The sequence below is a fragment of the Malurus melanocephalus genome, unplaced genomic scaffold, assembly GCF_030028575.1.
Source record: "Malurus melanocephalus ecotype Western Australia unplaced genomic scaffold, MMel_1.1 scaffold_411, whole genome shotgun sequence".
NCBI lineage: Eukaryota > Metazoa > Chordata > Aves > Passeriformes > Maluridae > Malurus > Malurus melanocephalus.
Window position 1 is genome coordinate 312,757 of NW_026623643.1, and position 10,094 is coordinate 322,850.

The 10,094-nt window shown below is 65.1% G+C and overlaps 1 protein-coding gene across 1 annotated transcript in view; it reads left to right on the forward strand.

Annotated features, from left to right (window-relative positions):
* The first annotated feature begins 61 nt into the window (after positions 1–61).
* The window catches only part of WNK4 (WNK lysine deficient protein kinase 4), a 12,740-nt gene continuing 2,707 nt past the window's right edge, over positions 62–10,094 (forward strand). Inside the window, exons 1-15 of the mRNA XM_057379527.1 lie at positions 62–579; positions 5,729–5,901; positions 6,045–6,265; positions 6,347–6,504; positions 6,972–7,060; positions 7,135–7,354; positions 7,422–7,734; positions 7,886–8,010; positions 8,086–8,153; positions 8,249–8,390; positions 8,485–8,601; positions 8,675–8,830; positions 9,120–9,177; positions 9,317–9,451; positions 9,579–10,094. The exon at positions 9,579–10,094 is cut by the window's right edge and continues 3 nt beyond it. Of these exons, the coding sequence (XP_057235510.1) occupies positions 118–579; positions 5,729–5,901; positions 6,045–6,265; positions 6,347–6,504; positions 6,972–7,060; positions 7,135–7,354; positions 7,422–7,734; positions 7,886–8,010; positions 8,086–8,153; positions 8,249–8,390; positions 8,485–8,601; positions 8,675–8,830; positions 9,120–9,177; positions 9,317–9,451; positions 9,579–10,094 (2,953 nt within the window). The 5' untranslated portion in view covers positions 62–117. The remainder of the gene's footprint in view (positions 580–5,728; positions 5,902–6,044; positions 6,266–6,346; positions 6,505–6,971; positions 7,061–7,134; positions 7,355–7,421; positions 7,735–7,885; positions 8,011–8,085; positions 8,154–8,248; positions 8,391–8,484; positions 8,602–8,674; positions 8,831–9,119; positions 9,178–9,316; positions 9,452–9,578) is intronic.

The window sequence follows — 10,094 nt, forward strand, 5'->3', positions numbered from 1 at the left end:
GGTGGCGGTGCCGGGGCCGGTGTCCGGGCCGGGTCTCGGCGGTCGCTGCTGGTTGCGGGGTGGCGGCGGCAGCGGGTGCGAAGCTGCGGGAGCGGCTGCTCCGGCCGGGCTGAGCCGATGCTGGCGGCTGAGCCCGCCGCTGCCGGAGCCATGTCCCAGCCCGAGGCGGAGCGGGCGGGCAGCGGCTCCGCGTCGCAACCGGAGCCGGAGCCGGAGCCGGAGCCGGGTCCAGGGCTCACCGGACGGGCCCCGCACCGCAGCCGCAACCGGCGGCCCTCGGGGCGCGATTCCCGACGCGCTTCCTCCCGCTTCAACCGGCGGAGCTCGGCCGAGCTGGAGCTGCTGGGGTACCCGGCGCCGGACGGGGTGCGCGGAGGGTCGCCGCCACCGCCGGGCGCCGTCGGGCTCCGGGAACCCGAGGAGACGGARAGCGAGGAGGTGGAGACGCGGGCGGTCGCCACCTCCCCCGACGGCCGGTTCCTCAAGTTCGACATCGAGATCGGCCGCGGCTCCTTCAAGACCGTCTACAAGGGGCTGGACACGGAGACCACCGTGGAGGTGGCTTGGTGCGAGCTGCAGGTACGGCCCCTGCCAGCGCCTCCGCCCCTACCTGCCCGCACGCACAGACCCCTTCCCTCGAGGGGCTCGAGAGAGCCGCTTGGACCCTCTTCTGTCCAGTTTCCCTGYCGTGTGCAGCCCCTCTGCCCACTGCTGCCTGCCTGGCTGCTGTGCGGGACCCGCGGGGCACTTCCCCGGGCTGGAGCCTGTGCTGGTGAGGGCAGGCACCCTCGAGCCTCTGCTTCTGCCAGGCACTGTGGCGTCCCCCTGCAGTCGGGCCACAGCAGCGGGGCAAAGCAGGGTCCTGCAGCTGCGTGCGGGCTCCCCTCGCTGCCTTGCGCCGTGCCCATCACTGCCAGTGCCTCAGTGCCTCACGGGTCTCCTGGCCCGGGCCCAGACTCCTGCGTAGCGCCGCCGCTCCTGGCCCTCCTGCCCATCACGTGCTGTTTTCCATTCGCCTTCTTGCTGCCTGCACCATGGAGCATGCCAAGGTGCCCATGCTCTTGATGCCAGTCCCTGCTCTGGCRCTTTACAGGTGGTTCCGGGGCTGAGCATCCCGCTGTCTTTGTGATGCTCACCTCTGGGAGGGCAGGGAGGGCAGCAGTGCCAACTCTGCATGCATGCCCGTTCTTGCACTTGAGCTGGCTCCAAGGATTGCCCCTGCTCTGCTCTGGGGCCCGTGCCTGCAGCGAGCTGGGGCTGGCTGTCAGCTGGGAGCAGGGTACAACACGACCTTGGTGCTGTCTGCCCGCTTGACCTTGGCTGGAATGGAGCACACGGTCACCTGTGTAGGGTTTCTGTGATGCTGCCAGGGGCTCTCTGCTGGGAGCAGCTGGACCTGTGGTTCCAGGTCTTTGAGGAACGTCCCCATCTCCTCTCTGCTGCCACATTCCTCCATCCCCTTTGCTGCCCTGCTGCCTGATAACAGGATGCAGACAGCAGGATGCTGATAGCACTGATGATGGTGTTGATGGTGTTGCCTCCGCAATGCCTTTACCCACTCAAATGCTTTTGATGAGYTTGATCTTATCTGTGGAGATGCACAGGGAGATCCATACTGTGGAGCTACCTTTTCTCCTTGGAGCCCCTGGGGAAGGGTTTTGGTGAAGTCCAAAGTCTCCCACAGCCTCCTGGCYGCAGGATGGCTGGTGTTGTGGGAAGGTCCAAGTCCTTGTTGACACAGAGAAACGTGTCTTGCGAGTTTGTTGTCTTGTTCCTAAAGGCTCGGTGCAGCTGCAGGTAGCAGCCTGGGCTGGGTCCTTGGGGTTGCTGCAGCCCAGCAGAGCAAGAAGCGATCCTGAGAGAGTGGTGGTTGGTTTCTGGAGGGGCTGATWGAGTGAGGAAGGTGAGGATTTGCCCCCCATCCCCATGGTTCATACTTCAGCTRTTGGGAGTTCAGTTCAGAGCCAGCTCTGTTCTCCTGCCCTCGCGCAGCCCCACAGCTCTGTCCAAATGCCCCTGAGCTCTGTCGAGTCCTGCATCCCCCCAGGTGACAACCACAGGCTGGAACAGGCTCTCCTGGGCTCACCCAGGACCTTGTGTGGATGAGCTGTCCCCAGTGCCTCCCACTCAGGTGGCCTTGTGTGGGTCTCAGCCTTGTGTCACAGCTGTGCCCCAGCTCCCCTGGCACACACTGCAGGGCTGGCAGCATGTCCTGTTCCCTGTCCCYTGCTCTTCCCCGGGGCTGTGTGCAGGCAGAGCCGGTGTCCTGCAAGGGGCTGCTGGGGGGATGAGGCTGCTCTGTCTCAGTTTGGGAAAAAAGGGAGTTGGGAAGGAAAATGCCTCCATGCCCTGGCGCATGCTGGCCCCATTGCTGGTCCTGTGAGCCAGCCAGGGAGGCAGGAGTGGTGGAAGCCACTCTCTTGTCCTCTGGGGGTGGGTGTGGAGAGGCTGGGGTCCAGGCTGAGCTCCTGCCAGGGACCCTCCTGTGAGCATCCCGTGCTGTTGGATGAGCTGGCAGACCTGACTCCTCTTGGCCTGCACCCTCCCACAGCCCCAGCCCTGCTCCCACCCCACGCCTGCCCCACAACCCCTCTGCCTCAGCCCTCTTCCCTCCCCACCCAATATTTGGCTCTGTTCCACTGCCTGCTCTTTATCCAGTGTCTCATACCCAAATCTGTGCCYCACAAGGGGCTGAGAGCAGACGCAGACATTTAAAAGTTTGTTTTTTTCAGCAATCATGCAAAGAATTGGACACTGTGACACAAATACAGGATTTGGAACCACAAATAAAAATGGTTGTGGTTCTGCCATTTTAAAAATAGCTTTGTCCTGTGCACTTCACAGTTCTCCTTCTATTGCCTTTCAATTCTAAATGAATACTTAACCTCAGGGCTGACCTGTTCTATACCAGAGAACCTGGTTCAGCTGCTGTGACTGATCCCAGTCCCAAATCCCAGCTCTCCCTGCTGTCCTCACCCTGTCCTTCCCTTCTCAGTGAACTGGAGGTTGGTTTTGCCTGTCTCCTGTCTTCCTGTGAGACCCCTCTGGGGACCTGCCCATCCCTGTCCCYTGTCCCCTGTCCTGAACGCGGCGTCTGTCGGTGCCTCCCGCCCGTGTCCGCAGCCCCACTGTTTGTGCTTTCCAGCTTTAGCCTGGCACTATTTCTGTCACAGGTGCTGCAGGCGCTGGGGGAAGAGGAAGCAGGGAGGAAACCAGAGGCCCAGAGCGGGGTCGGGCTGTCAATACCTGCCTGTGCGATTTTCCTGTGGAACCCCTTGGGGTTCCCCGGTGGGCGACAGCGTTCTGGGCAGCAGGCGCTGCTGTGTCTGCCCTGGCTCCGGCTGCCCAGGTTGGGCAGGGAAGCTCAGCCAGCAGCCCCCGGGGCTGCAGGGCACCTTGAGTGTGTGCTCACATGGCTGGGAGCACGCTCAGGCTCCTGCCGGGCAGGGCAGACCCGCAGGGAGGGCGGTGGGTGCTGGCATCCACTGCTGGACATGGCCGGAGGGACACTGGGCACTTCCAGCCCTGGCTCTGTGCCCCAGCGTGGTGCTGAATGCCCCTTCAGAGCGAGAGGGTCAGTGCAGAGGGCTGCAGGACAGGACAGGGCTGTGGCATGGGATGGGAGAGCCCTGTGGGTGCTGCAGAGGGCACCGAGCACCAGCCGAGCTGGGGACAGCCTCCTGCTGCAGAGCCACAGCCATCCATCCTCGGCCACCTGCCCCACCCTCCCTCCTCCTGCACTGGCCTCAGCTCCTGGCCGTGCCGGGCTCCTCGGCAGCCAGCTCCTGGCTCGCAGGATGGGCTGGAGCACTGCCACCCCTCTCCTCACGGTCCCCATGCCACCATCCCCAGCGTCCTCCTCCGCCCCGTGCGAGTGCTGTTAGGACAGGACATGGTGTTCCCATGTCAGAGCTGGCAGCCCTGCCCTCCCTGCCCTCCCTGCCCTGCCCTCCCTGGTGCTCCTGCAGCCAGGCTGTGCCCACGCTGGCCTCTGGTGCCCACACTCAATGGAGAAAGTGTCAATGGCATGTGCAGGAGTGGGAGCTGCTGCCACTTGGGTCATGCGGGAGGAACGGTGCCAGGCGAGCCCAGCAGCCCTGGCACAGGCTCGGGGGACACGCTTGGCTCCCCCAGACCTTACTCCAGACAYTCTAGGAGCCCTTGAGCTGCGGTTCTGCCATGGCACAGTGAGGGCTGTGCTGGCACAGCTGCCCCAGTCGGGGTCTGCTCTTGGTTGAGCTGGGAGAGCCGTGGCCACCCTGACACCCCAACTGCCCCATTTCACATCCTGTCACCTTCCTTGCAGATCTGTGGGTGCAGTGAAGCCTCTGACACCTCTCAGTGGGGAGCAGGGGGTCAGAGGGGTGACAGTGGCACCGGGCAGGGCAGTGGTGTGTGCCGCTGGCCGTGCAGGGGTTCGGGCGCTGTTTTCCTCCTCGCCTATGAAAGGTCCCATTCATGCTGCTGCAGCAGCTCAGGTTCTCATCTGGGCTGAGCCTGTCCCTGAGCATGTATTAAATGCGGGGGGATTATGGAGCAGCTCCAGCCAAGCCATGGGGCCGCCTGTGATGCAATGAAAATATTACGAAAGCCGACGGAGTTGATGGATGGTGGCCACTGGCCAAGAGGCTGAGAACAGCTCTGGCAGCTCTGCGAGCTCCGGGGCAGCTCCAGTTTCCTCCATCCCTGAACTGGGCTGGGCAGGGGTCCCAGCTGGGAGGCTCTTCGGGACCCCAGGCTGTGGTGGAGTTTTCCCTGCTCCTGTCCAGGGTTGAGCTGTCACAGCTGTTCCACTCGGGGCTGTCCTTGGCTCCTCTTAGTTCTGGCCAGCCGGCTCTGCTCTCCCTGCACCCTGGGGCTGTGTCCCTCCAGGATGAGGGGCTGTGTCCCCCAGGATGAGGGGCTGTCCCTGGCTCCTCTAGCTCTGCCCAGCCCTCTCCCCTCTCCCTTTACCCTGGGGCTGTGTCTCCCAGGATGAGGGGCTGTGTCCCCCAGGATGAGGGGCTGTCCCTGGATCCTCTAGCTCTGGCCAGCCAGCTCCCCTCTCCCTTTACCCCGGGGCTGTGTCCCCCAGGATGAGGGTTGCTGTCCCTGGCTCCTCTAGCTCTGGCCAGCCAGCTCCCCTCTCCCTTTACACTGGGGCTGTGTCCCTCCAGGATGAGGGGGCTCCCCTCCGCTGGCCCCTGCCCCAGCTGCACTCAGCACCCTCGGCTTGTGTTTCCACTTTAATTAACTCGAGCAGGAGGAACATGGAAAAACCTGGGCTGGAGCCTCCTCCCCCGCCCGCTTTCCCCAACAAAGGCCTCATTGAAGCTGGCCCAGCACGCGTCCACACAGAGCCCAGGGCCGGTGGTGCCAGAAGAGCCGTGCCCATGGGGTCTGTGCGGGGCAGGGTGGCAATGGCAGAGTCCCCGTGTGTCCCCTCCAGCGGAACGCTGGGGTTCCCTGCCCTGAGGCAGCGTGGGAGGCTCCAGCTGGGGGTGAGGGAGGGCATTGGGAAGGGTGGCACCAGCACAGGGTGACAGGAACTGCACGGGTTCCTCTGTCGTGCGCCCACCTGGAGTGGTGGGCTGGTGGGACACCACAGCCCTGTGTGGGGACAGCAGGTCTGGGGACCGCAGGAGCGTGCCCTGCCTTGGCCATAGGGAGTGGGGATGGGGACATTGGGGGTCTTTTGCACCCCCTGTGCTCAGCAGGACCCCCCTCACACCCTCGCTGGCTCCCACAGACACGGAAGCTCTCCAAGACCGAGCGGCAGCGGTTCAGCGAGGAGGTGGAGATGCTGAAGGGGCTGCAGCACCCCAACATCGTCCGCTTCTACGACTCCTGGAARTCAACTATCAAAGGCCAGATCTGCATCGTGCTGGTCACGGAGCTCATGACGTCCGGCACCCTGAAAACGTGATTGGGGCGTGCAGGGGAGGGAACGGGGTCCCTGCTCAGACCTTCCTTGTTGCTTGCCCTGAGTGTGGCACGGCAATGGGATGAGGGTGGGCTGCAGCCAAGGCTGGGGCACGAGCCCGAGCCCTGTTGGTCCCTGGCAGGTATTTGAAGCGGTTTAAAGAGATGAAGCTGAAGGTGCTGCAGCGCTGGAGCCGGCAGATCCTCAAGGGGCTGCATTTCCTGCACACCCGCTCGCCCCCCATCATCCACCGCGACCTCAAGTGCGACAACATCTTCATCACCGGCCCCACGGGCTCCGTCAAGATCGGYGACCTGGGGCTGGCCACGCTCAAGAGAGCCTCGTTTGCCAAGAGTGTCATAGGTGGGGCTGGATTCTGGTTCTGTGGGGGCTGCAGGATGGGGTGGGGGTCCCAGGGGTGCTGAGCTGCGCTGCTGCCTCCAGGCACCCCCGAGTTCATGGCCCCCGAGATGTACGAGGAGAAGTACGACGAGGCAGTGGATGTCTACGCCTTTGGGATGTGCATGCTGGAGATGGCCACCTCCGAGTACCCCTACTCCGAGTGCCAGAACGCYGCCCAGATCTACCGCAAGGTCACCTCGGTGAGCCCCGGTGCAGGCTGTGGGTGTGCCCCAGGGGTGCTCAGCTGGGGCTGTCAGGCCTTGCTGCTGTCAGAATGTGTCACCATGCAGGTTGTGAGTGGTTAAAGATGGTTTGGGCGAGGGGCTGCTGTGCCAGGATGTGGAGCTGTGGGTGGTGGTGGTGGTGATGGGGTCATGGCTTGGCCAGACCCCACATCCCTGGCCCTGCACCAGGCACTGCCAGGGCATTAATGGGGTGGAACGGGAGTGTGTCTGCTCGGCCAGCCCAGCCTGGGGCACTGCAGCTGCCCTGACCRGTCATGGCTGGCTCCTGCCAGCTCCTGCCTGTTGGAGTGGAAACTCAGAGCCCTGGGGCGTCCTGGCACAGGTGGCCTGGCCACAGGAGCCACTGTAGAGCTGCTGGGGCCCTGCGAGCCCCCATGCTGTGTCAGGATGCCACAGGAGGTGCTGACTCTCATTCCCCCCAGGGCCTGAAGCCCAGCAGCTTCTACAAGGTGAAGGTGCCAGAGCTGAAGGAGATTATCGAGGGCTGCATCCGCATGGACAAGAACGAGAGGTGGGGGCAGAGCGGGGGCCTGGGTGGCACWGTCCCCCCGGCCCCCAGCCCGTGCTGAGCCGTGCCCTCTGCAGGTACACCATCCAGGACCTGCTGGAGCATTCCTTCTTCCAGGAGGACACGGGGGTGCACGTGGAGCTGGCCGAGGAGGACGACGGCGTCAAGTCTGGGCTCAAGCTCTGGCTGCGCATGGACGACACGAAGAAGCTGCACGGCAAATACAAGGACAACAACGCCATCGAGTTCCTCTTCGAGCTCTACAAGGACGTGGCGGAGGAGGTGGCTCAGGAGATGGTGGGTGCAGGGACGGGGGAGCCCTGGGGTCCCTCTGGGCCAAAGTGACACGCTCCCTGCCGTGCAGGTGGTCCTGGGCTTTGTGTGTGAGGCTGACTACAAGCTGGTGGCCAAAGCGGTGCGGGATCGTGTGGTGGCCATCAAGCGCAAGCGGGAGAAGCTGAAGCGCGCCCAGGAGGCGCCATCGCCCGCCGAGCCGGAGCAGCTGCTGGAGGAGCTCAAGTCCCCGCTGCCACCCGGTGYCCCCAAGCCTGCCCTGGCCATGCCTGGCTCTGGGGACTCTGCCTTCAGCAGCAGCTTCCCCCTGGAGCCCGAGGAGCCCGAAGCTGACCAGCACCAGCACTTCACCTACCGGCACACCAGCTACTCCTCAGCCACCTGTGCGTGGGCACCACGGGGTTGTTGTCACCCGGGGGATCTGGGGCGGGAGGTGGGTGGGGGTTCTGTCACCTTCTCCCAGCCCCACAGCCCTTCCCCAGGTGCCAGCCAGGGCAGGGACTTGCTTTGGTTCATGCCAGCGCTCCTCCACAGCCGACTGCGAGACCGACGGCTACCTGAGCTCCTCCGGCTTCCTGGACTCCCCGGACCTGGCCCATCGCAGCTTTGTGGACCCCACCAGCCCTCCACCCAGCCGGCCCGTGCGCTGCTTCCCCACGGTGAGCACGGCCCCGGGGGYTGGGTCGGGGCTCGGGGCAGCCGCGGCACCGGCTCACCCCGTCCTGTCCCTGCAGAGCATCGCGGTGCAGCTCCCCACCGAGCGCCTGCCCCCCGCCAGCGGCTTCTCCTCCCCGGTGGACAGGTGAGGCTGGGGGCTCGGGCAGGSCTGGGCGGGCAGTGTGAGTGTGCTGCTCGGGAACGGCCGTGCTGATGGTCCGGAGCCGGGATTTCCTGCAGCTACACCTCGGACGTGGCATCGGGCATGAGCGACGGCTGCGAGGGGCTCTCGGCCAGCGAGCAGAGCGCCAAGCTGCCGCCCAAGAGAGCCTCGGGCAAGCTGCTGCGGCGCCGAGCCCGCTCCAGGCTGCGCATCACCAACGTGAGTGCCATGGCAGTGCCAGGAGGGTGACAGGAGAGTGCCAGGAGGGTGCCAGGAGGGTTCTCCCGGGCTGAGCCACCTCTGCCGCCCACAGATCTCTGACAAGAGTGACCGAGTGGTGGAATGCCAGCTGCAGACCTACAACAACAAGATGGTGACCTTCAAGTTCGACCTGGACGGGGACAACCCGGAGGAAATCGCAGCAGTCATGGTGAGCACGGGGGCAGGGCGAAGGTGGGCTCTGCCCGGCCGTGCTGGGCTCTGACCGGCCCCTCCACCCTCAGGTCCACAACGAGTTCATCCTCAAGTCGGAGCGGGACAGTTTCGTCAGCCGGATCCGGGACATCATCCACCGTGTGGAGACGCTGCTCCGCAAGGACGGGCGCGGCGGCACCGAGCTGCCCAAGGGCCCCGAGGCCGAGAGTGGTGTGGGCAGCCCCGTGAGTGCCAGCCTGGCCCCGCCAGCGCTGGGGAAGCTGCTGCTGCTGCTGCTGAGCATGGCTTGGGGTGCTGCCTGGCTCCAGGGAGCGCAGGGGAGGGGGCTGGGGTGCAGGGTCCTCCCGTGGTTGTTTGCCCGCTCCTGGGACAAGTCACGGTGCTGTCCTGCCCGGAAGAGTCTCCAGCTCGTGTCACCACAGGTTTTGGGGCCAGGGTGGGGCCCAGCGGGGCTTGGCACAGCCTGGTCAGGGTCTCTGCCCCCGTGCTGGGCTCAGCTCGTCCTTCTCRCAGGTGGACCTGCAGCTGCAGGGGCTCTCGCGCTCCATCTCCTCCTCATCCTCACTCAGTGGTACGTCTGTGTCCCCCTCCTGGTCCTTCCTGTCTCCCCCAAACCCCATGCAGGGCAGGTGACGCTCAAGCCAAGCCCAGAAGGTCTCAGGGGATGTGTCCCACCCTGGCTGAGCCTGGCTGTCACCCCTGTGCCACAGACCTGGGCTGCACCAGTCCCAGCCTCTCTGTGCAGTCCCCTGTCCTGCCATCGCTGAGCCGCTCCCCGTCCGAGACCAGCCTGGCCAGTCCCGTGGAGCCCCTGGCAGCCCCGGTGCCACTGGAGTCACCCACAGGTACCAGAGCTGGCAGAGTGGACACACTCATTGCACTGGGGCTGCTGGCCACTCGCTGGCTGGGGGCTCTGGGGTGCCTGGGCAGGGGTAAAGCCCTCGGGGCTACTCCTGGTGCTTCTCCCTGCAGGCTCAGCGCAGACCTGGCCCCTCATCTCGATGACTCCCTCCTGGCTCACGTCGTCACCAGCATTCCCACTGAGCCCCCCCAGGACCCCGGGGGGGCCTGTCCCCCCAGCCCTGCCCCAAGCTCTGCTGTCCCCACAGCCTCTCCCCACATCCCCTGTCCCCTGTGAGCCCAGCAGTCCCCTAAGCCCCCCTGCGACCAGCACGCCCTTGTCCCCCACTGCCCCCCTCTTGTCCCTGGCCAATGTTTTCTCCCTGGCAGTGATGAGCGTGGCTCAGACCGTCTCCTCCATCGCCAGCTCGGGTGGGCACCTCTACCCATCGCTGCTGCCGCGGCCGCAGAGCCTTGCCCTGGGTGCCCCACGCTTTGTGTACCCTGAYCCCGCCAGCAGGGACAGGCCAGTCCCCCCTGGCAGTGGGATCCCAGAGTCACCAGGAGCTGCTGTCCCCTCTGCCAGGGGGCCCATGTCCCCCCTGCCCCCGGCACCAGCCCCAGTGCACCCCACGGGCAGCGAGGCCA